General features: G+C 44.4%; 1 protein-coding gene and 1 long non-coding RNA gene across 2 annotated transcripts in view; both read right to left on the reverse strand.

The window, feature by feature from the left end:
* The window catches only part of LOC137432780 (uncharacterized), a 20,370-nt gene extending 20,068 nt beyond the window's left edge, over positions 1-302 (reverse strand). The window contains exon 1 of the long non-coding RNA XR_010985566.2: positions 262-302. This is a non-coding gene — a long non-coding RNA (uncharacterized LOC137432780). The remainder of the gene's footprint in view (positions 1-261) is intronic.
* A 2,285-nt stretch (positions 303-2,587) lies between these two features.
* LOC137432798 (protein myomaker) overlaps positions 2,588-25,925 on the reverse strand; it is a 43,922-nt gene continuing 20,584 nt past the window's right edge. The window contains exons 2-5 of the mRNA XM_068125009.2: positions 9,084-9,198; positions 8,249-8,397; positions 6,345-6,461; positions 2,588-3,641 (exon numbers count right to left, since the gene is read on the reverse strand). Coding sequence (XP_067981110.2) covers positions 3,039-3,641; positions 6,345-6,461; positions 8,249-8,397; positions 9,084-9,198 — 984 coding nt within the window. The 3' untranslated portion in view covers positions 2,588-3,038. The remainder of the gene's footprint in view (positions 3,642-6,344; positions 6,462-8,248; positions 8,398-9,083; positions 9,199-25,925) is intronic.

Raw genomic sequence — 25,925 nt, forward strand, 5'->3', positions numbered from 1 at the left:
GGAGGGGGAGGGGGTAGGGTGAGGGATGGGAGGGGGTAGGGTGAGGGATGGGAGGGGGGAGGGTGAGGGAGGGGGAGGGGTGGGGGGAAGGGGAGGGGGCGGGGGAAGGGGAGGGGGCGGGGGGGAGGAGGGACGGGGGAGGCGGAAGGGGGAGAGGCAGTCAACAATGACGTTGCAGTTCTCATGGTCGGAGAGCAGCACAACAATCGCGACATCGTCCTGCATCTTCGAAAGAGCATGAAGCGGATTTTGGAGACTCACCGATCCTGTGACCCACGTCCTCCAGTACCGGCGTTGTCGGGCGGGGAAGGGAGACCCGCACATTCCCAACCCGCACATTCGCCCTCTCGACTCAAGCTCGTATTCGATTCGTATTCGAAATCGAAAGGGGAAATCCTTCGTATTCGAATTCGTAAACACAAAATATGAATTAAAATTTAATTCATATCGCACAAAATCGACACAAAACACGGTCGCAAAGGTGAAAAAACGCAATGGCTTTTCGCCCTGAATTACGTGCAAACGTGTGACGTGTGACGTGTGAGTCGGTATGACGGGATGGAACATCACGTGATCGCTCCGAGCGAATCAGCGAGCTGCTCGCACTGGCTGAGATTAGCGGGTACTTCGCTGAAATGCGCTGAGAAAAATATGGATCTCGTCAAATATTGTTTCGGCCATGTTCGTCCCAGGCTCAATGGCCATGTCTATGCCAAATATCAAGCACGTGAGCCTCTCCGTTTCGGAGTCTATCGGTAACATTACTCACACACACACACACACACACACACACACACACACACACACACACACACACACACACACACACACACACACACACACAAACTGTGTTTTATATATATAGATGACGGTAGACTGGTAGGTGTTGAGGGACTTGATTCAAATTTAACAACGTTCAATAAGACTTGAGTTTTTTTTTTTTTCTCTTTATTGTAAAAACTAAACAAATATAAACCACATCTCCTCTAATTACCCCAACCGTGTAGAGAACTGTCCGGGGCTATACATCAACAACGACAATGACAATGACAATGATAATGACCCCAACCCTGCAGTGAAATACATGTAGTATTGTTATAAACAAGTGAAAGTATTTGTACATATTTTGCACCAAATTATTTACAATTATATTTACATACAAGAGGTTTCCGGTGCTACATTTCTAAAACATCATATATTTGTAAATCAAATCAAAACAAAAACAACAAGCAAGAAGTAAAAATACAGAGAAATCATGGACACAATAAGGTCATGAAAGAGGAGTTGGTGAATACTCTGACATTTTGACACTGATCACGTGTTTGCAAACAATACATTGAAACATGGGCGACCCCCTCAGTGAGCTGCTTTTATCCCTCATATGTGACTCGTATGTGAATAAAAGTCTTTTCAATTTTGTTTGTTGACTTATTACAAGATCCATCAATTAGAAATGAGCTTTTCAGTTTTTCGTTAACACAAGCAGCTTGCACTGGAACTGTAAAGTATATTAAATGGGTCACGTGCTTTCTTCATCTGATTTCCCTCTCTTGGTTTTTGCTCCGAGTTCTACACAGTATTTACTTCATAGTACTTTGGACAAAGATTTAACTGTGTAATTTAAAGTTTGACTTTCAAATTCACTGGACTGAAAATACAAGTTATCGTTCTCGTTCTGTCTCTGTCTCTGTCTCTCTCTCTCTCTCTCTCGCCCCTGCTGGCCGTTGGTGCACTGGTTGTACTGTCATGGCGTCTGCTTGTGGAGGCCTGTGAGTGCACTGTGTTGTTGCTCGGTCCCCCTCCACCACCCCCCCCCCTCCCTCCCCCTCCCCCGTTCACCCTCTGTCTGGTTGTGGAGTTTTCCCCGTGTTTCCCATATACTGTATGTTGAGACGGGAGAGAGAGCCGGAGAGCACAAAGTGATTACTGGTAAGGGTTCGTCGTTTTTGGGCATTGCCCTATCGGTTTTTGCTTTTCATCTTAAACCTTTTATTTCCATTTTTCCTTTCCTTTATCTTTCTTTCAGTTTGTTTTGTTGCCCCCCCCCCCCCCCTGTTGCCTAACAACGATTTAAGACATGTGGTCTCATGCCATGGGGGCTATGCTCTCACAGCTGCAGGATGGTGTGGAGAAGCCCATCGCCTTTGCCTCCTGGGCCTTGACCCCGACAGAACAACGGTATTCTGTGGGTGAACGTGAAGCGCTGGCCTGCGTCTGGGCTTGTGAACGGTGGCATATGTGTCTGTATGGCCGCTCATTCACCCTCCGGACTGACCACCAAGCTCTCGCAGTCCTGCTGGCTACCTCCGGCACGGGCCACAGACCGCTCCGACTGCACCGGTGGTCCGAACGCCTCCACCAATACAACTTTCAGCTACAGTTCATGCCTGGGCAGGACAATGTGTTGGCAGACCTACTCTCCTACTCCGTTAACACCCCGGCCTCCACCATCTGCTCTGACAGTGGGGAGCACGACCTCATTCAGCTGCTTCACTCTCCTCTCCAAGCCTCTCCAAGAGGTCCAGCAGGCCTCTGAGGAGGACCGCATCAACTTGTTGTTGGGCTGCACGTGTTTGAAATTGTAGTTATTTTATTATTTGTATGACTTGTGTGTTTTTCTTACTTTCATTATAAAATAGCTTCAACAGTCTGTCTCTGTCTCTCAAACACACACACACACACACACACACACACACACACACACACACACACACACACACACACACACACACACACACACACACACACACACCAAAGCTTTAAGCTATCTGGACCACATGCAGCAATCATGTGGATGGTCACTATTGTGGCATTCGATGTCTAAATTACAAAAACTTTGTTCATATATATATATATATATATATAATATAATTTACAGGAAATAGAGTTCAGATACAAGTAGTTTTGGACAATTGGTTGGGATGAAGACAGTCAAACAGTTTTTGGCATTAACTTTGCAAATAGTATTGGGAAGCTGTTTGTGGATATCTTAAAATGAAGAGGAAAACAAAAGAAAGTATCATCAAAAAATTTCTATTTCAAACAATCCGTTGTCCGAGTGAAGCAATGGCCCGTGATATGGTTGTTTGATGTAAAACTCGCTCTCTTTGCCCCTCTCTCCCAAGAACTGCACTAACCATACCACTCCCTTTTTCCTCCCGTCTCTCAGCACCAACACCTTCATTACCTATACCTTTGCCCCACCAAGTCTGCACACACCTCTGCTTCTGCTTGCACACCCTATTCACACCTTGTGCCTTTCTGTCTACCTCCATCATCACCTCACTGCCTATCTCACGACTCTCACACCATCTAAGCCTGTTCCTCTTGGCATTCCTACCTCCAACCTCGTTTTCATCATCTCTTTTCTCCAACCACATACGTGCAATAGTCTCTCTAATCCTTTCACCTCGTGCCTCCTTCCCAGTCCCCTTCACCGGGAGCGCAATGGGGAAAGGTGGTAACACACGCATCAAGCAGGGTGGAGGAGGCCTTGGAGGTGGTTGGCATTGCAGACGTCCAGGGCGTGGTGGTAAGCGAGGTCTTTCCAGTGTGGTCTTACCACTGCTTGGCAATAAAAAGGCAAAGGTGATGGCAAGGCAGATGTGGTGGGCACTATGGATGTAGGCATAGCCATAATCCTGTAGAGACACCAGTACAGCCACCTGTCATTTTACTAATTCATCATACAAGGGCTACCCCTTAAGAATTGTCTCTTGATACTATATAAGAATACCCAAACACATATCTCACCTGTAATTGGAGGGAATAACCAATCAGTTCAAACCTAATCAATTGCCCCAGGTGGCTAGGATTTCCATAAATTGACCCACATGCTTTTCCAACCAAAGAAAGCTGCATAAATTAACCAAGAAAAGCTACACAAGGTAAGATCCTTGCTGTTTCAAACTCTACATGTGTTCCTCTACAGCTGCAGACATTCACAATTAGTACATACATGAGAACCCCAATGCGATACGCCTCCTCAGCCAACGGACAGATAGGCCAAGTAAAGACCTTGTACGACAGAGGATGCACAGTCGGCGACTGGCTTTGGAGGCCAACTTTTTAATGTGGTTTATCCAAGAAAGATCATTGCGGATAGTGAGACCCAGGAGTTTGAATGACTGGATTTCCTCAAGAGGATTGTGAAAAGTAGATGGGAGGGTGTCCCATACAATCCTTTCGGAAAGAAAGAGAGAGAAAGAGAAAGAGGAAGAGGAAGAGGAAGAGGGAGAGAGAGAGAGACAAAGGGGGGGGGGGGAGGGAGAGGAGGGAAGAGGGAAGGAGAGAGAGTCTGAAATTTGTCAGGATTGAAGGACATATTCCGAGTGTTTGACCAGTTTTTGATTTTGTCAAGGTCTGAAGGAAGGGAAGAGGCTGCAGCCTGTCTATCTGAAGGATGAGGGATGTCATGACAAAGGGTAGAGTCATCAGCAAATAGATAAAGGGGATTTTCCAGAGAGTCAGGGAGATCGTTTATGAAGATTAGGAATAGGACTGGGACCTGCAGAACTATGCCTTCGGGCACTTCAGTCTTGACAGAGAGTGGAGATGAAAAGATTCCGTTGAGAGTCACATGTTCGTTACGAGAGTAGAGGAAGTCAGTAAACCATGTGTGGAGTTGGCTTTGCATGCCATAAGCAGAAAGTTTGGGAGCAAGGCAGGATGCCAGACTGTATTGGCAGCTCAAGATATGTCTGGAGAGACGGCCCTGATCTCATGTCTGACATTGAGGGCCTCCATCCATTGTTGGGAGAACAGGAACAGCATGTCCAAGGTGGAGTGACCTGATCTGAAACCAAATTGGTAATTTGAAATGAGGCCGTTGGTGAAAAGGAATGATTTCATGTAAACTGGGATGATCCAAGGGCCAATTTTAGGGGGAAAAGAGCAGAAAGAGGATGTGCAAGAGCAGCAGGAGAGCATGTTTTTAGGACATATGGGCTGATGCCGTCTGGTCCAGTTGCAGAATCAGATTTCAGGATTGCTGAAAACTTCTTCACCTTCTCAGGTGCAAAATACAGAGGGTCAGGGGTTGGAGACACACGATTTGGAATCAAACACAGAATTGAAGCATTCAGCCTTCTCAGAAGCGGAGTCAGCTGTGGTACCATTTGAAGAGAGGGAAGACAAAATTAACAAGGCACCCCCAGGTTTTAGAAGATGGAGGCAAGTTTGAAAGTTCAGCCTTGAAGTTGGACAGATTGTGTTTTCTGCCTTTCCTGAGATTGGACACGCACTTGTTCCGGGCCATGTCGAATGATCTGAGGTTGCCTTTGGTTGGACTTACCTTCCAGGAAGAGAAGGCTAGATGTTTTAAGGCAGCTGTCTCACCACACAATTCTGTGTACCAGGGCAAGAGGATAGGTATGATAACTGCAGACGAGATGGTATAAATCTGTACATAAGGGAAAACAAGCTTGTGTGGAAGGATTCCCAGACAGTATTAATGTCAGGAGAGGTGGAAATGAAGGTTTTGACATGACAGGGCAGCTTGCAGTCCATGCCAGTCAGCTTGGGTGAATTGCCAGATTCTATGGCACTGAGGTAGCTCTCGGACAATGGCCAGAGAGATGTTGACTCTCACAAGCACACTCTAGACATCAAAACATAATTGTTGAAGAGAATTGTTGAACACTGGTTGAACAACACTTTAAGTTGATAAAACTACAGGTTCTAACTCAATCATGTCAACATTCCTCCCTTCTCCCTCCAAACTCCTTCTCACCACAAATAATCCTGGATCCAAAGGAACAGAACTGACTCGTCATGGAAAGAAAAGTCAAATGTACTTCCCTTTTATAAAAGCAACTTGTGTTCAAATGGCATTACGAAACTGACCCAGCCACTCAGAGGAATTTGTCACACTGTCCTGAAACTACACACAAAAGGACCAACAACTGTGCTGGGGCACACTGCCCTGAAACTACACATAAAAGGACCAACAAATGTACTATATTGGGTCACACGGTCCTGAAACTACACACAAAAGGACCAACAACTGTGCTGGGTCACAATATCCTGAAACTACACACAAAAGGACCAACAACTGTGCTGGGTCACAATATCCTGAAACTATACACAAAAGGACCAACAACTGTGCTGGGTCACAATATCCTGAAACTATACACAAAAGGACCAACAACTGCGATGGATCACACTGTCCTGAAACTACACACAAAAGGACCAACAACTGTGTTGGGTCTCACACACTACCATTCATTCCTTTATTTCATGGTGTGGGGTGGGGGCGAGGGGTTTCATTCCCCTACTACAGACCAGTTATGAAAGATGGCATGTGATGGTGCAATGAAAACACTCCCTTGTTCCTGCCCACATACCTGCATGAAGAATCGAAGCACCAAAGCAAATGATCCGACACAACAACCCGGAGCGACGTGGAACAGGTAGACACGCCGATCTGGGTACAACTTCCGTCGTCTTCGCATTTCTCTTAACTGCGGTTTCACACGTGTGTCAATCTTGAATATATATTTGGTTAATTATTACCACCTTCTTTACACTCCCAAACATGACAACAATTTAATAAGCCATCGGCACTGGGAAAAATCAATTCAGGGATAAGACATTATGCAGAAGAGGAGCAGGAGAGAGGGAAAAGGATGAAAATGGAGTGGAAAAAATATGGTGTGTGCATGTGTGATGTGTATGTGTGGGTATGAGGGTATGGCTGTGAGTGTAAGTGTCATTGATTTTGTTATCTCCATATTTGGGTTACAGAAGGTGAAACCGAGTCCTCCCAAGGCTCGAAATATCCACCTCCGTTTCAGTAAGGGATCATGATTCATGGTCAAGTTGTGAGGTTTTCTTGTTCTCAAAGTATTTTTCTGAGGGCTCTTTTGAAGATCGTCACAGTCTCAGATGACTTCCAACTACAGTTTGTTTGTTGTAATATTCCCAGGAATGGAACCGCCTTTAGAGGCCATTTTTCCCCACAGAGCGGGGGTTGGCCTTTTTCAGGCACCGTGGTCCCCTTTTTGAAGCAATGTTTTACGGCCGGATGCCCTTCCTGCCGCCAACTCTGTTAGTCACCTCTTGCGACACAGGGAATTACCAGTGAACTGGTACTCAATTTGCCGACCTCAGAAGGATGACAGGCCCCCTGGCGTTAATTCAGCGATCGACCGGGATTCAAACCCAGGATCCTAGGATCCCAAGCTGGCACCCTAACCGCTAAGCCAACACCAGGCTACAATATTCCCAGGGATGGTTTTTAAGATATCCGTAAGTTTCTTCTTTATCATTCCTGTTGCTCCAATTATCACTGGTATTATTTTGCCGCTCTCAGCTTCCAGGGTCTTCTGACTTCATTTTTGAGATCTTGGTATTTGGTCATTTTGCTGATTTCTGCCTTGTTTATGTCAAAACCTCTGGTTACTAATACCTAAATTAGCAATGCCTTCTTTTATTTGTTTTGTACCTAAGTACTATATCTGGTTGCAATGCTTTGTTTTCATTGTTGACACTCAATAGGATAATCAGGACGTACATGAGCGTTACTTCCTTGTTTTCAATTATCGCTTTTGGTTCATGTTTTCATGAGTTTCCTAGAACTGGGATATTGATTTTTTTTTGTAGATGTGCCAGCGGATTACTCTACATACCTTGTTGTGCTTTTGTGTGTACTGATGCTCTGACATGAGTTTTTACCTCCCAACAGGATATGGCTCGTGCTTTCTGTTTCTCCCTTGCAGAACCTACACATGTCGGATTGACTCAGTCCTGCCATTTTCTGAAAGCCATTTGTGTATTTTCCTTGGTCTTGGGCATTTATAATGATTCATTCGCCATTCCAAGTGAGCCAACCTCTTCTTAGCCATTGAAATGACCCTTCTTTGTCCATGCCCAATCTTCTATGAATATTAAACATTGTAAAGCCCACATACGTATAATTATTTAGAATAATTTAAAGTAAGAATACCAATAATTGTGTTGCTGCTAATTGGATTGATAGTTGTGGTTATACACTTGGGGTCTACAGTATTCACCAGCTCGATGGTAAAATTTGGGATTCAATGATTGGGCACCAAAGTACTGCCAGTGAAAGGAACCATCGATTGTTTATTGAACACTACGGTCGTAAAGCAGTTAAACTTCAAAAACACCTAGCAAATGTGATGCTCCTGCCTCAAGTGTAGTTGTTTTGAACAGCCCAAAGCCACAGAAAGGTAGATTCAGATGCACTCATACGAGACTGTGTAGATAATCTTGATAATGGACTTACAAACGTTACTGCAACCAGGCAGATAGCACTGCCAAGTGGACCCGAATACACTCCGTAGCCATGTCGTTGCTGTGCGACCCTTAGGCCGCATGTGAGTGCCCCAAGCATGACGGCGGCGCCACGCCGAGGCTCCGCCAGCCGTGCCACACCTGATGGCAGTCAAACATGTAAGGCATACGTCCATGGATGTGATACATCTCGCAAAACTTAAACACTGTACGTCTAAGTACAATACATTGTTTGATTGTTTTTAACAATTAGTGTGTCCTGTATCCCCCAAAAAAAAAAAAATTTTTTTTTTGCTGTAGTCACGTAAAAGGTCCCATTGTTATTTGCGTAATGTAGTCCTTGATTCCTCCTCTTTTATTGCATCACATCCAAACATCCAAACATCACATCCATCACATCACATCCATCACATCCTTTTATTGCATCACAAAAAAATTTTTTTTTTGCTGTAGTCATGTAAAAGGTCCCATTGTTATTTGCGTAATGTAGTCCTTGATTCCTCCTCTTTTATTGCATCACATCCAGGTCCCCCCTTCATTGACATGGATGGGGTATTTCATGCCATGGGAGAGGGCAAATTTATTTGTGGTCCATGTTTATACCACTAAACAGTCCTGACATGAGGACGCCATTGTGGTGTTACGTAACGGTCACGGCATCATCATGACAACATAGCGGTGTAACGAGAGTAACAAATACTGTACTCTTAAACTCACGTCAATAATTTACAAGGTTGCTCAGAATTAAAGGTCGGAGCTCTTTAGGGCTTTCAATCTCATGAGAGACGGATACACATGAGTTTGGAGGAACTGTCTGTGTACATTACCGAGGACAGACAACCACATGGACAAGGCCAGCCCGTAGATGCTGAAGTACTCGAGGAGCTCAAAGCGCAGGAGGCAGAAGGTGAGTGCGGTGGGACCATCGCAAGCATGGAAAAACTGAACCACAACAACAAAAAGAATATTTATCAGAACTCACACATATTACAAAACAAGTTCAAACATTTATAAGAAATCTAAAGGAACTTATTACAAACAATCAGTGAAATAAAACATCACACTCATAGGCCTACTAAAAACCACAATGGAGAGATCATTTAGAGTCTAGACTCTCATTGTGGATTGCTCAGCCACTTGGCTCCATCATTAATGGAATGTCACAAACAGTTAAATTTATCATAATTATACTAAAACACACAATTTGGTGTCTGTCTGTCTGACTGCGATGCATTCAGTTGTTATTTATCCAATCTCAACCAAACTTGCCAGGAGGGTTAAGAGTCACATAACAGAGGTTACAGCAACATCATTCGCCCCAATCCAGGAGGTTTTCCATCTTGGACGAACTCCATATTAACCGGAAGTAAAAAAAATATAACCAAAAACTATTCAGTCAATTCTGTCCAACGTACAATTACCATTTTAAGCAGCCACCCCTGTGTTTAACACTAAACTGAAAGACATTGGGAGGAAACCCGACATCCTTGAGGCATTTTTTGCTTATCGCATCCCTCATAACCCTAACCCGGGCCGTCTCGACTTGCTTAATTTGCATAAATTTGCTTAATGATGCATAAAGACTTAATTGAGTCTTTATGCATCAATGATGTATCCCATTGCCAGTCCAATATTTCTATCCAACAAATTATATGTGCACTGTAAATGGTTTGTTTATAATTTATATATTGGGGCCTCATACGTGATTTCTCCCAGCCATGGCTTCAAGTGTGATGACACCCTTAGAGCCAAATTATGACCCTTATTCGACGCACAACCCCACTCGTAATGGCTGCTGGCATTGTTTAACTGAAATGAGGAGATGTGGAGAAACTTGGATTTATACATATATATTTACACATAGGAGGTGTATAGGCTAAGAGTCGTTGCTCCACACAACTACCGGAAGTAAAAAAAATTATAACCACAAATTAAGCAACTCCGTCCGATGATTCGGGCGAGACCGTGTGAAGCGAGGTCAAAGCCGTTTATATTCCTGATAGTTTATTCCTGACAGTCCAAAAACATAATTTTTGGAACGTCGGCCACATTTTCCATCCAATCATGATGTAAAAAATTTTAAATAAAATCTGTGAAGTTTGCAGAGGTCTGTTTCACAATATTATTACATTATTGAATTTCGGGTGCAAAATATCAAAATCACTAATCGAACCACAACATATCACTCCATAATAGATTTTGGAAGATACTTCACTGAACTCACACTAAAATGGATAAAAACAAGTGACACATGTTTACTCATCTTGGTGATGTTAATATATTGTTACAGACGTGGCTTGGATGTTATTTACCGAGCGGTTTTATGGTATGACCACGTCTGCACAAGTTACCCGATTGTGCCCGAACGTTGACTAATCGCGCTATGCTAGACCAATGAAGGAAAAAGAAGACACACGGCTGGAATTAATACGACACGACACCAGGGATACGGTTCTCAAAGGTTGTTATTACAATAATGCGGAAGGTTTAGATTACAGGGACAAGAGGGAAACATAGGAAGGTGGGCACTTAAACACGCTTATATTAACCCCAACAGACGACAAATAAACGGGACAAGGCTCACTCACACGGGGGTTTGATTGCAACGAAAGCGGGTAGCGATCGCTCCAGGTGCACCTGGGCTCAGGGCAGGATCACGTACGGTCCAGTTTAAGAGATGCGGTGGAGGTATTGCAGCGCTCGAGGGGTGGCGACTTCTCTCTCCAGGCTGGGGGCGCATCTGACGTCACATCCGGCGCGGGGCCGCGTATATCCGGCGGGGAGTGACACGCCCTCGGCTCGTTAGCTCCGCCTCGTGGAATCGGCACGTTGCTTCTCATTGGGTGCGTGCGGGGGGGTTACTGGCTCCGCCCCTGACGAGGAGCTGACAGCCAGCCCCTTCGGGGTAACGCCGTGGAGCGTATGGTCATGGCGGGTAACCGAGCCGGTGTGAGGACGCACACTCCCCGCCCCTCTGTTGTTGTAGTCGTAGTTGTAATTGTTGTTGTAGTTGTTGTTATTGTTGTTGTTTGGGGAAGAAGATGGGAGGAGGTATGGGAAAGGTCCTAAACTCACTACTGATGCCATATAATCACATTCTGGTGCAACGAAGAGTCATAATTAATGGAAACGAGGCCTTAACTGACATAGATTAAGAATAACTAGGAAGATGTCCGAAAGTTGTCTACGTGTGGTGCGGTGGACCTGGGCACGACATTTAATGGGGGAATAAGGGGAAGGTCGGCTCTACTGATTGTTATTTACATGCAATGGGACTAGGGAATGGGGGATTGGGGAAAGTTGGGGAGTATTGGAGAAAATAGGGGAATATTTACAAGCGGATATGGAGGCCAAATTCCATATTCGCAACATTGCACCCTTCTCTACCCTCGGGGCGTCCCGACCCGATAAATTTTTACCTACTTTAGTGTGGCACGCAATGTAGTTCCCTCTACTATTAACTCTACCCTGAGTGCGACAGTTTTACAGATATTCACAAATGAGTAAATATGTCCCCCTGCGACGTTGCACCCTTCTCCTCACAGAAACACACCCACAGGATAACCGAATCCGGAAAGAATTCGCAAACTAAACATACAGCCGGTAGGGAGCATTATTTACACGACTACGCTGCTATTTACACTACGATCCAGGACCTGTTTTTGGAGGAACACATGCAGATGTTATGCATAGAGAGAGCGCGCTTGCCAACATCGATACACCAACCCACGAGTGCTCTGTGGCCGACGGCCTTTAATAACGTGCAGAGCACCCTTTCCCAGCATCAAAAGCACCACCCCACCACACAGTCAGCACCATCCGGTGCAGTCACCATTGTTCAATGATTAAAAATAAATGCGACAACCCCTAACCCTGCAGGTGTCTCTTGCTCTTCTTGTGGTGCACTTGGTGTCAACTAAACGTGGTTCACCTGTATGGCATAGGTGCCACGTTGACCCATAGGTCCATCCCCGGGTGGTGCTTGGCCGCAAACGAACTGCGGTCCATTGTGGGTGGCCACAAACATTGCGGTCCATATGGTGTATCGATCCCGGCAGCAAACAGCGAAAGTGCAGGCCCACAACTGCGCAGCCAGCACCTCTCTCTCCTCTCTCTCTACCCCAAAGCCAGATCCTCGGAGGTGGGAGACAAAAGAAGAAACAAGTGAGTAAGGTGGTAAGGGCGCAAAAGTGCACGCAATGTAAGGTGATGCACACTGGGGGCACATGGGAACCAGGTGAGACAGGTACGTTCCTATCGTACGCCCCCCCACACCAGGTAACCTACATGGCCCCTCCCTTACCCCTTACTGTATCCACACAACACAACACTACCCATAAACATCTACTTTACAAATCAACAAACATCCCTACTGTCTTCCCCGTTCCTCCCATATACCAAATTCGTCTTCTCTCCCTCCTAACCAATCAAATTTGCCATTTTCAACTCTCATCAAAATTTGCCATCTCCAACTCAACATCATAATTTGCCATCACCAATTCATCATCAGTCCCTCCTAGGGAGGGAGAGATGGAATCACTCCAATGTCTCATCCACGTCGTGATGCGTCTCACAAATCCACACAGCGATTCATCTCCTGCAACAAAACAAAGAAAACACAGGTGTGGAGTCATCATCATCACCACAGGTAAGTGGCTGCGTATGGTGCGACAGGTTCATCAATCCTAACTATCGCCTAAATGACTTTAACAACTTTACACTACCCGGGGTCTTTCTCCGGCCAAACCATTGGCCCTCTTACACTATGGGTTCTAAAAACCAATTCCCATTGGCCAAACTGTGGTGCTTTTCAATTTGGGGTCTCACTCCCCCGATTCATCTCCCGGTGCCCTCGCACAATTTCTGGGCTGTGGCGTGTACCTCTCCCAGCGGGTCTACCCACCTGCACACCCCCACCACTGCAGTTGCCTCCGAGCTTACCTAGCTCCTCACCCTAACCTAACTAACTGGGGCAGGCCCTCTGGCGCTCTCCCCACTCGGTGCCCTCTCTGGCACTGGGCTACCCGATCCACACCCGGGATCCTCAGGCACCCACTCACAACTCTACCGGCTCCCAGAGCCCACCTGCGGCCTCACCTGGCCGACATCCTCACAGTGGTGGAGTGCTCAACCAACTACACACACTAACAGGCTACACGCCCAGCCATTTCCACAACACTAATGCACCCATTCACAACACCATTCTGCAACCGCACCACAGATGCCAATATCCAACCACAATTTACCTGCACCCTCTACCTAACACTTACACTACCCGCCCCGGGTGCTCGTGAAAGGGGTCCACTCTTCCCCCATCCACACCTTCGCACCATGCACACCACTCCGTACCACTCACCCCAACTCTCTCCACACACCTGTACCTGCACACCTGTGCTCTCACACCTGGTGCCACCTGCACCCTTCTCTCCCCAAGCGCATTCGCGCTGATCCACAACACTCACTACTCGTACACTGCTCCACACACCTGTCCAGTTGCACACCTGTGCAATCACACTTGTTCAATCCTCACACACACAGCATCATCTCAGCTAACTACTCCCTTCTGAAACTTGCGCTTCCCAGTCGTCCCTTTAAACTATTGCGCTCCCTCGTCATTATCATCCATACTAATCTACCTGCGTCCCCACTACAGGTATCAGTCACTAACTAATCTTAACGTTACCTAATGTCAATCTCTTCTAGATCCCTACACACAATATCCTAACCCACCCGGGCTAGTTTTCACTGCCATACACCCCATAAACTATTGCTCCTTTGCCCCACCATGGGAAGGGTGGCAGGGATGCCACCCTCTCCCACCGGGCCTATCGCTCCTCAATCCCCCAGTCCTCTGGCACTAATAAGCCCCCCCTTATTCAGAGGTACTGGGTCCCGCCTCGGCATCTAAAGCCGAGGCAATCCACGGGGGCGCCTGCTCGCCGGTGTAAGGTCTTATCCGGTCGGCGTGGACGATCCGAGGGAGGGCTCGTGGCCCCATTTTGATCTTAAAGACCACGTCACAGATTTGCGACAGGACGACTCCTGGGCCTTGCCAGGGGGAGGTGAGTTTTGGGCACCTTCCCTTCCGCCTCCGGGGATTAAAGAACCAAATCTTCATCCCCGGAGCGTATTGACTCCCCTGGCTCCGGTCGTCGTACCTGCGCTTCATCTTTTCCCCCGCCAGATGGAGTTGGCGGCGGGCGAAGGCATGGACTAGCTCCATGCCTTCCTCTAGGTGACGTGCGTACCCCTCCCTCGGCGGGTTAACCACTGTGTCTGGCACGGGACCGCATAGCAAGTCGGCGGGAGCCCGTAACTCCCGCCCATACATAAGCAACGCTGGACTGCATGCGGTGGCCCCGTGCTGGCTGGTTCGGTAGGCCATGAGCAAATAAGGGAGATGTTCGTCCCAGTCATCCTGACGGGTGGTGGTGAACAGTGCCAGTTGTTGGATTAGAGTTCGATTGAATCTTTCCACCATCCCGTCAGATTGAGGTCTTAAAGGCGTTGTTCTGGTTTTCCGAATTGACAGGAGACTGCACACATCTTTTAGCAATTTGCTCTCAAAATTTCGTCCCTGGTCGGTGTGCAACTCCTGTGGAATCCCATGCCGGCACACAAATCCTTCCACGAAGGCCTGCGCTACCACCCCTGCTTCTTGGTTGGGGAGGGCGTAGGCCTCCGGCCACTTGGTGAAATAGTCCATTACAACGAGGATATACTTATTACCTTGGCGGGTGCGGGGCAGCGGTCCTAGAATATCCATAGCCACCCGCTCAAGGGGGGCCCCCACCTGATGTAATTGAAGGGGGGCCCTCATCCTCCGTGCTGGTCCCTTTTTGGCAGAACAGGCGTCGCATCTCCGACACCAGTCCTGTATGTCGCGCCCCATATTCACCCAATAGAACCTCCGGCGGACCCGAGATATTGTCTTTGTCCTGCCCAAATGGCCGCCGGAGCGGGTACCATGCACCTGTTGCAATATGACGTTCTTGAATTTGTCAGGGACTATCACCAGCCAGGAAGTTCGATCAGAGGGAACCTCCACCCACTTGCGATACAAGATGTTGCCTTTCAATTCCAGGGTCTGCCACTGAGCCCAATATGCCTTTGTTTGTGCCCCGAGGGGGGTGACCTCTTCCCCCTTTGGTCTTTGCCCCAATTTGACCCATTGGAACACCGGCCCCAGAACAGGATCCTCCTGCTGGGCCGTGCTCCAAGCCAACTCTCCAAATTCCTCGTCCGCGGTTAGTGGCAAAATTGGCCCTCTCACCCGGGTTGCCCGGACGACGAGAATCGGGGCGGAATCGCCCAATTGCTCCCTCTCCTCGTGTCTCGCACAAAATTTACAGTTTTCCCCCAGACAAGGACGCCGAGAGAGTGCGTCCGCATTACCATGGGCCTTCCCGGCCCTATGGGCCACATCAAAATCGTACTGCTGCAACTTTTCCAACCACCTTGCAATTTGGCCCTCCGGTTCCTTGAACCGAAGGAGCCATTGCAGGGAGGAATGGTCAGTTCTAACCAAAAATTTCCGCCCGTACAAGTACGGGTGGAAATGGTTCATGGCAGCCAGCATAGCCAATAACTCTTTGCGAGTGACGCAATAATTTCTCTCGGGCCTACTTAAGGCCCGACTATAATAACCAATCACTCTCTCCACGCCCTCCTGTGTCTGAGACAAAACTGCGCCCAATCCTTCCTGGCTCGCATCCGTGTCCAGGGTAAATGTCCCGTCACTAGTGGGGTAAGCTAGAAGGGGTGCGGATGTTAGACACCCCTTCAATTTTTGGAAGGCCTCGTGGCACTCCCGTGTCCAATTAAATCGCGTCCCCTTCTCCGTAAGCCGGTGGAGGGGACGGGCCAACTCCGCAAATTTCGCCACAAAGCGCCGGTAGTAGGAGCAGAGTCCCAAAAATCCCCGCACCTCTTTGATGGTACGTGGTGCGGGCCACTCCTCTACCGCTTTAATTTTGTCTGGGTCTGTTTTTACCCCCTCGCGGCCAATCACGTGACCTAGATAGGCCACCTCTCTTGCAAACAAAGTGCACTTACTCGGGTTCAGCTTCAACCCTGCCTGTCTGAGGCACCCGAACACCTGGTCCAAATTAGCTAGTGCCTGGGGGAACGTTTGGGCATGTACCAGGACGTCATCCAGGTACACCAGGCATGATTGCCATGGCATGCCGCCTAGTACATGCTCCATCAATCTCTCAAAGGTGGCGGGGGCGTTACACAAACCAAACGGCATCACAGTAAACTGATACAGTCCCTTACCTGTGGAAAATGCCGTTTTCTCCTTCCCTGCCCTATCCATCTCCACCTGCCAATACCCACTCTTGAGGTCCAAAGTTGTGAACCAATTTGAGCCCGCAACGGCATCGAGGGTGTCATCAATCCTTGGCAGGGGATATGAGTCCTTGAGTGTCACGTTGTTTAGCTGGCGATAGTCCACGCAGAACCGCGTGGTCCCATCCTTCTTTTTGACCAGCACAACAGGTGACATCTGTCAGGGAATTTGTACTGGGGGACTCACAGGACTCCAAAGACCGGACACAGGTTACAAAGGTCTAGTTTATTAAACTGTATTCACTTCATCCAATTACCAAAATGATACCGCATAATATAATGGATCAGGTTAACTCTTTTCGCTGGTCCTTCTCTCCATCCGACCCTCCCGTTCGGTCAGCGCTTCACGTAGCAAGTTCTCGTTCATTCCATCGTTCCGTCGGGCAGGGCTTCTGAGGACAAGTGTACTTTACTCAACGTTTGCTCTCGTTATATCGCCAAACTGGACTTAATCTCCTCTCCGCTAATGTCCCGAGGTCATGCATCGCACCGAGTCCTGGCATCAGCTCGCTCCCCTCCTGCTGTGTAAATGGAAATCACAGCAGGGGGGGGTGCTCTAGCCTGGGGCCTTGACCAGGTGTTTCAAGAGATTACATTGTTCATACACATAAAATGTATCTGCTTTGTTACCAGGTTAATTAATAAGTTACCAGGGCCAATCAATATGTTACACTGAGTTACACTTCCACAATTCCCTCATCTTTTTGTTTTTGTTTATATTAACCATTAATCTAAACATCAATATAAGTAAACAATCAATCTCTTTGGTAATCAAATTCCCTTAGGCATACACCGTCATCCTGCAAGAATCACAAAACATTTCGTTGGTCATTGACTTCTTCCATATCGTTCAATCTATTGCATTTGCATCACAAATATATTTTCAAAACAACACTTCACCATCACCAAGATACAACAATTTCACTTCATTTTCAAGTTTTGTACAGCATCTGCACCATCTGGCAAAAAACGTTTGCCTCCACACAAATGTTGACTTTGTTTGAAAGGAAGGGCTGATCACTTGTGTTTGAATCCAGGTATGAAGCATTTTCTCTTCATAGCTCCTGCACTACTTCGTGTAGGATTTCGCTGTTGTGGTAACACTGCGGAGTCATAGACTGACCCTTCTCTCCATGTAGCATTCTTGCCACTTTTTGCTGTGAACCATGATTGGCCAGCAAGATGTGGAACAGGGATGCCGGATGCATCCACACTGATGTTGGGACCATGGTGTTCAGGTCATTCATGGTCCTTACCAGGAGCAATCCAGCAGAATCGTGCACAGCTGTTGTGACAAGGGCACAGCCGTTTTTTGCAGCTCCATGCTGGTTCCCCGGACGTTGGTGAAGTAATAACATATGTCCCCGCATTTCACAGAGGTTGCAGGTAAAATGTCGTTGTCCTGCAACTTCTGATGTGGTGAATGTTCGAAGTCTTCGAACAAGAGTAAGTGATCGCCTTTCTTTCATATGTTGCAGTGTGATCCAGGCAAATGGTCACATAAATTTCCTTGGTGAAGGTAAGCATTCATCTCCAAGTTACACGGGAGAATGTCTTCATCATTCTTTGAGAAAGAGGGTGTATGCCACGATTAACTTCATTTTTTAGCCACAAATTTTCTTTCTTTCTTCTTCCCAATTCCGTTAGCAATCCCTCCAAAATGTGATCTCGTCTTATCCTTATGCTCAGTCATATCTGAATCTGCTTTCCGCACACACTGAATCAGATAGGGTACATCTTACCATGAAATCAGCATAATCATGTATATCTTCCGACAGTTTCACATTCAACAATTTGTTGTTTTTCCTTAACACAAAAAGTTATATTCATTTATATGCGTCACACAAATAATATTCAATCAGGTATGTATTTTATTACTAAACTAAGAATAGCATTGTATATGATTACAATCACACACGGGAATACCTAATTCCCAACAACAATTTTCCCAAACCAACAAATTAAGCATAATGTATTATTACCATAATTCCTCTCCACTTTTTCTTTTCCCTCTTTTTTTTTTTTTCCTAACAGTGTGTCACTCGTGGTGATATGAGTTCATTGATATTGTAATTGACACAACTCATAACATTGTCGTTATGCCATTATCTTAATTCTACTGTATTCATTTGCAACATCACTTGATTTAGTCTTTTAATCTCAGTATTTATGTCGCCATAAAAGTCTTCCTTTTCTGGTTCCACATTTCTTTCCTCATTTGTCACTTCATGCGTTATCATCGTGTTGTTGGTTACCTTATTCAAACACACCGTCACTAAGGCTTTCAAGCAAGCCACCACTAAAACAATTGCCAATATAACTACTAAACCAACAAACAAGTCTGCTACTCCTTGTATATATTCATATCTATGACATAGTTATATGTCGATGACATTTAACATTATATACCAAACTAACAAGCTTCCTAAAAGGTAAATAAAGAAAATCCCTTAATATGTAACATAATCAGATTATTTGTCTTACCCTGATCCCCCTATCTCCCGGGGTTGAACTCAATCCCCTGATCATGAGTGTAGTTGTGATACATTTTTTCACTCATGCTGTATTAATATCAGCAGGTAATTGTATGTCATGTAGGCAAATAAATGTCACTATTCCAAGTAGGAATATCACATGTTGAAAATGTAATGTTTATCAATGCAAAGGGTGTTAAAATGTAATTCAAATGACTGTAAATCACGACTATCATTTTTCTACCACTGAATGTTCTGCTGGGCTGCTAGGTGCAGCCTCATTTTCTGTGGGATCGTCCACCTTAGCCCCATGTGCTTGCTTGCAATGAGAGGCATGACTCCAACTTTCTATTTTGGGTCCATATTTGTTTCTATTCTTATCAATCTCCTATGGTTTATCAATTCGTTCCAAGATACCGCAACCAAAGGTTTTAACCAAAGCTCTACCAAACTATTTCCAATGTGAACAAAAATGCCAGTGAAACAATGATTCGAAGGATTAACTTCAAGGGGTCAATAAATTTATTCTATAGCCAGATCTAATTTTCCTATCCAATAGTTTGCCTTGCCACATGTCATATTATAACACCTTAATAAACCTTCGAAAAAATGTTTCCCATCTCAACAAATTTCCTTTTTTACAAATAGCCATGTGTAACTTACGTATTTAACTACAATTTCCTCTCAATTTGTTTGGCCTAACTGGCCGCAAAAGTGGCTGCCAGCATGCAGTACCGTTTTTATCTACCAAGGAAGTGTTCCACACAAGACCTCTACCAAAATGTTGTTTGCAAAAACAAATCTGGGATTTCTGATTACATGGATGCACACTCTCAGGACATTTTCAGGCTGCTGTTAACAATCCACTACGATGACTTAATTCCTTTACCCACAATCAAATAATTAGTACAAATTGAGGATATTATCCCTATCACATTCTTTTATAGATTCATTATGTTGGATCTAATTTTTTCCAATAATTTTCCACTGCTGTAAGGCGGAACAATAGCTCTCATAAGTCTTAGTAATATCGTACTTAATTTGCCCAGCAGGGAATAATTTATTTACTATCCTTTCTCATCTGTTAACCAGTGACTTTGTTTAAACTCCAGAACTGAAAACCCACAATAGTTCAAACCAGCAAAATTTTCTTTACTCTTTTCCCATATCATCTATGCCTAAAACACATCCATACATACAGCACAATTTATATGCTGATAAAATTCAAGTTTATATATATAAAATCCATGAGCAGAGTATTCTGGGAAGTCAGTGTAAGACCTCTCCCAAATTTGGATGATTTTGTACTTCCTCATTTCCTTTTATGAAGCTCATATCCATAAATAGATGTTATTCTCATATACATTCTATCAAAAATGGAATCCCAAAATTACTCACAATTTTACTATTAATTAATGGCTGCTCATAACCCAGCACATCAAAATTTCAACTCAATCGATCGAAAAATGAACGCAGGGATGCATTTTAAAGGTGCAGTGGCACTAACTGAGTTGCCACGAATATGGCCACAAAATTGCCAATATGGCCATCACAAAATATTTTCCTTAATCAATTGGCTCATAGCATAACCAATCTGCAAGTATTTCATCCGAAGATGTATCTCTCAGGAATTTTAATTAAATAAGTCATTTATAAATCAACGAGTTAATTTATTAAATGATTAATCAATAAATCAATATTTTCCTTGACAGCCACATCACTTGGTCAGTGTCATGTCCAAATATCAGCTTCCTTACTCAAAAGGTGCCTGAGTTAATGTAATGTAATTACTGTAATAAGATTACTGCAATTACTGTAATGATTACTGTAATTACTGTAATTACCGGAACTGTAATTACTGTAATTACCTCAGGTAATTACTGTAATGTAATTACTGTAATGTAATAAGAAATGTAATTAATTAAATAAGTACTTCATTAATCGTTAATAATGAAATAATTCCTGAATTCTCATTCGATTCACTTGACATTCGAATGTCCCCAAAACGTTGGAGCAAAACGTTGCAACAACGAAAGTGAAACGTTGTAGCGACGTTGTGGAAATGTTAGCAAAACCCAACATTTGAATGTTCCCATTCATTCCAACAACAAGTTCCAACAACAAGTTCCAACAACAAGTTCCAACAGCAAGTTCCAACAACAAGTTCCAACAACAAGTTCCAACAACAAGTTCCAACAAGTTCCAACAGCAAGTTCCAACAGCAAGTTGCAACAACAAGTTCCAACAAGTTCCAACAACAAGTTCCAACAACAAGTTCCAACAACAAGTTCCAACAGCAAGTTCCAACAGCAAGTTCCAACAACAAGTTCCAACAGCAAGTTCCAACAACAAGTTCCAACAACAAGTTCCAACAACAAGTTCCAACAAGTTCCAACAGCAAGTTCCAACAGCAAGTTGCAACAACAAGTTCCAACAAGTTCCAACAACAAGTTCCAACAACAAGTTCCAACAACAAGTTCCAACAACAAGTTCCAACAGCAAGTTCCAACAGCAAGTTGCAACAACAAGTTCCAACAAGTTCCAACAACAAGTTCCAACAACAAGTTCCAACAACAAGTTCCAACAGCAAGTTCCAACAGCAAGTTCCAACAACAAGTTCCAACAGCAAGTTTCAACAACAAGTTCCAACAGCAAGTTTCAACAACAAGTTCCAACAGCAAGTTTCAACAACAAGTTCCAACAACAAGTTCCAACAACAAGTTCCAACAACAAGTTCCAACAGCAAGTTCCAACAACAAGTTCCAACAAGTTCCAACAGCAAGTTCCAACAGCAAGTTGCAACAACAAGTTCCAACAGCAAGTTCCAACAACAAGTTCCAACAAGTTCCAACAGCAAGTTCCAACAGCAAGTTGCAACAACAAGTTCCAACAAGTTCCAACAACAAGTTCCAACAAGTTCCAACAACAAGTTCCAACAAGTTCCAACAGCAAGTTCCAACAACAAGTTCCAACAGCAAGTTCCAACAGCAAGTTGCAACAACAAGTTCCAACCACAAGTTCCAACAACAAGTTCCAACAAGTTCCAACAGCAAGTTCCAACAACAAGTTCCAACAGCAAGTTCCAACAACAAGTTCCAACAGCAAGTTTCAACAACAAGTTCCAACAACAAGTTCCAACAACAAGTTCCAACAACAAGTTCCAACAGCAAGTTCCAACAACAAGTTCCAACAAGTTCCAACAGCAAGTTCCAACAGCAAGTTGCAACAACAAGTTCCAACAGCAAGTTCCAACAACAAGTTCCAACAAGTTCCAACAGCAAGTTCCAACAGCAAGTTGCAACAACAAGTTCCAACAAGTTCCAACAACAAGTTCCAACAACAAGTTCCAACAAGTTCCAACAGCAAGTTCCAACAACAAGTTCCAACAGCAAGTTCCAACAGCAAGTTGCAACAACAAGTTCCAACAACAAGTTCCAACAACAAGTTCCAACAAGTTCCAACAGCAAGTTCCAACAGCAAGTTGCAACAACAAGTTCCAACAAGTTCCAACAACAAGTTCCAACAGCAAGTTCCAACAAGTTCCAACAGCAAGTTCCAACAAGTTCCAACAGCAAGTTCCAACAGCAAGTTCCAACAACAAGTTCCAACAACAAGTTCCAACAGCAAGTTCCAACAACAAGTTTCAACAACAAGTTCCAACAACAAGTTCCAACAACAATTTCCAACAACAAGTTCCAACAGCAAGTTCCAACAACAAGTTCCAACAAGTTCCAACAGCAAGTTCCAACAGCAAGTTGCAACAACAAGTTCCAACAGCAAGTTCCAACAACAAGTTCCAACAAGTTCCAACAGCAAGTTCCAACAGCAAGTTGCAACAAGTTCCAACAAGTTCCAACAACAAGTTCCAACAACAAGTTCCAACAAGTTCCAACAACAAGTTCCAACAGCAAGTTCCAACAACAAGTTCCAACAAGTTCCAACAGCAAGTTCCAACAACAAGTTCCAACAAGTTCCAACAGCAAGTTCCAACAGCAAGTTGCAACAACAAGTTCCAACAAGTTCCAACAACAAGTTCCAACAGCAAGTTGCAACAACAAGTTCCAACAACAAGTTCCAACAACAAGTTCCAACAAGTTCCAACAGCAAGTTCCAACAGCAAGTTGCAACAACAAGTTCCAACAGCAAGTTCCAACAACAAGTTCCAACAAGTTCCAACAGCAAGTTCCAACAGCAAGTTGCAACAACAAGTTCCAACAAGTTCCAACAACAAGTTCCAACAAGTTCCAACAGCAAGTTCCAACAACAAGTTCCAACAGCAAGTTCCAACAGCAAGTTGCAACAACAAGTTCCAACAACAAGTTCCAACAACAAGTTCCAACAAGTTCCAACAGCAAGTTCCAACAGCAAGTTGCAACAACAAGTTCCAACAAGTTCCAACAACAAGTTCCAACAGCAAGTTCCAACAAGTTCCAACAGCAAGTTCCAACAAGTTCCAACAGCAAGTTCCAACAGCAAGTTCCAACAACAAGTTCCAACAGCAAGTTCCAACAACAAGTTCCAACAGCAAGTTTCAACAACAAGTTCCAACAACAAGTTCCAACAACAATTTCCAACAACAAGTTCCAACAGCAAGTTCCAACAACAAGTTCCAACAAGTTCCAACAGCAAGTTCCAACAGCAAGTTGCAACAACAAGTTCCAACAGCAAGTTCCAACAACAAGTTCCAACAAGTTCCAACAGCAAGTTCCAACAGCAAGTTGCAACAACAAGTTCCAACAGCAAGTTTCAACAACAAGTTCCAACAACAAGTTCCAACAGCAAGTTCCAACAACAAGTTCCAACAAGTTCCAACAGCAAGTTCCAACAACAAGTTCCAACAAGTTCCAACAGCAAGTTCCAACAGCAAGTTGCAACAACAAGTTCCAACAAGTTCCAACAACAAGTTCCAACAGCAAGTTGCAACAACAAGTTCCAACAACAAGTTCCAACAAGTTCCAACAGCAAGTTCCAACAGCAAGTTGCAACAACAAGTTCCAACAAGTTCCAACAACAAGTTCCAACAGCAAGTTCCAACAAGTTCCAACAGCAAGTTCCAACAAGTTCCAACAGCAAGTTCCAACAGCAAGTTCCAACAACAAGTTCCAACAGCAAGTTCCAACAACAAGTTCCAACAGCAAGTTTCAACAAGAAGTTCCAACAACAAGTTCCAACAGCAAGTTCCAACAACAAGTTCCAACAACAAGTTCCATTTGCTATAGCAGCCCTTGTATGGGCTAAATGTAAAAAAGTATTAATCCCGTGTAATCCATCGGATTCTAAAGGTGTGTCTTTATCCTTCATCAAACTTCTCTTCTGCTTTTGTCGTTCCGCATGATCATATATCTGTGTATCATTTGCTGGTGTTGCGTTTTGTTCCCTCATTACCCCAAAATAATCCATACAACACAGAGTCCCCACTACCAGAGAACCCATTCCTAGGATAAATATCACCATTTTCAAGGAGTATCTGAAGTAGAAGTCTCTGGTTTCCCTTGATTGGTCGGCTTGTCTTGATACGGTGTTTCCCTTTGTCCCACCTGTATCCATCTGTAAAACATGTGTCTGACTATCATCTTTATCTCTGTTTGTCTCTATGTCTCTCTTTCTTTCTTTTTCTGTCTATCTCTCTCTGTCTGTCTCTCTTTCTCACTTTGTCTCACTCTGTCTATCTCTTTTTGTCTGTCTCTCTCTATGTGTCTGACTATCATTTTTATCTCTGTTTGTCTCTATGTCTCTCTTTCTTTCTTTTTTTCTGTCTATCTCTCTCTGTCTGTCTCTCTTTCTCACTTTGTCTCACTCAGTGTCTATCTCTTTTTGTCTGTCTCTCTCTATGTGTCTGACTCTGACTATCATCTTTATCTCTGTTTATCTCTATGTCTCTCTTTCTTTCTTTTTCTGTCTATCTCTCTCTGTCTGTCTCTCTTTCTCACTTTGTCTCACTCTGTCTATCTCTTTTTGTCTGTCTCTCTCTATGTGTCTGACTCTGACTATCATCTTTATCTCTGTTTGTCTCTATGTCTCTCTTTCTTTCTTTTTCTGTCTATCTCTCTCTGTCTGTCTCTCTTTCTCACTTTGTCTCACTCTGTCTATCTCTTTTTGTCTGTCTCTCTCTATGTGTCTGACTCTGACTATCATCTTTATCTCTGTTTGTCTCTATGTCTCTCTTTCTTTCTTTTTCTGTCTATCTCTCTCTGTCTGTCTCTCTTTCTCACTTTGTCTCACTCTGTCTATCTCTTTTTGTCTGTCTCTCTCTATGTGTCTGACTCTGACTATCATCTTTATCTCTGTTTGTCTCTATGTCTCTCTTTCTTTCTTTTTCTGTCTTTCTCTCTCTGTCTGTCTCTCTTTCTCACTTTGTCTCACTCTGTCTATCTCTTTTTGTCTGTCTCTCTCTATGTGTCTGACTATCATCTTTATCTCTGTTTGTCTCTATGTCTCTCTTTCTTTCTTTTTCTGTCTATCTCTCTGTCTGTCTCTCTTTCTCACTTTGTCTCACTCTGTCTATCTCTTTTTGTCTGTCTCTCTCTATGTGTCTGACTCTGACTATCATCTTTATCTCTGTTTGTCTCTATGTCTCTCTTTCTTTCTTTTCTGTCTATCTCTCTCTGTCTGTCTCTCTTTCTCACTTTGTCTCACTCTGTCTATCTCTTTTTGTCTGTCTCTCTCTATGTGTCTGACTCTGACTATCATCTTTATCTCTGTTTGTCTCTATGTCTCTCTTTCTTTCTTTTCTGTCTATCTCTCTCTGTCTGTCTCTCTTTCTCACTTTGTCTCACTCTGTCTATCTCTTTTTGTCTGTCTCTCTCTATGTGTCTGACTATCATCTTTATCTCTGTTTGTCTCTAT

This window comes from Myxine glutinosa, chromosome 8, assembly GCF_964187855.1.
Source record: "Myxine glutinosa chromosome 8, kmMyxGlut1.1, whole genome shotgun sequence".
NCBI classification, from domain to species: domain Eukaryota; kingdom Metazoa; phylum Chordata; class Myxini; order Myxiniformes; family Myxinidae; genus Myxine; species Myxine glutinosa.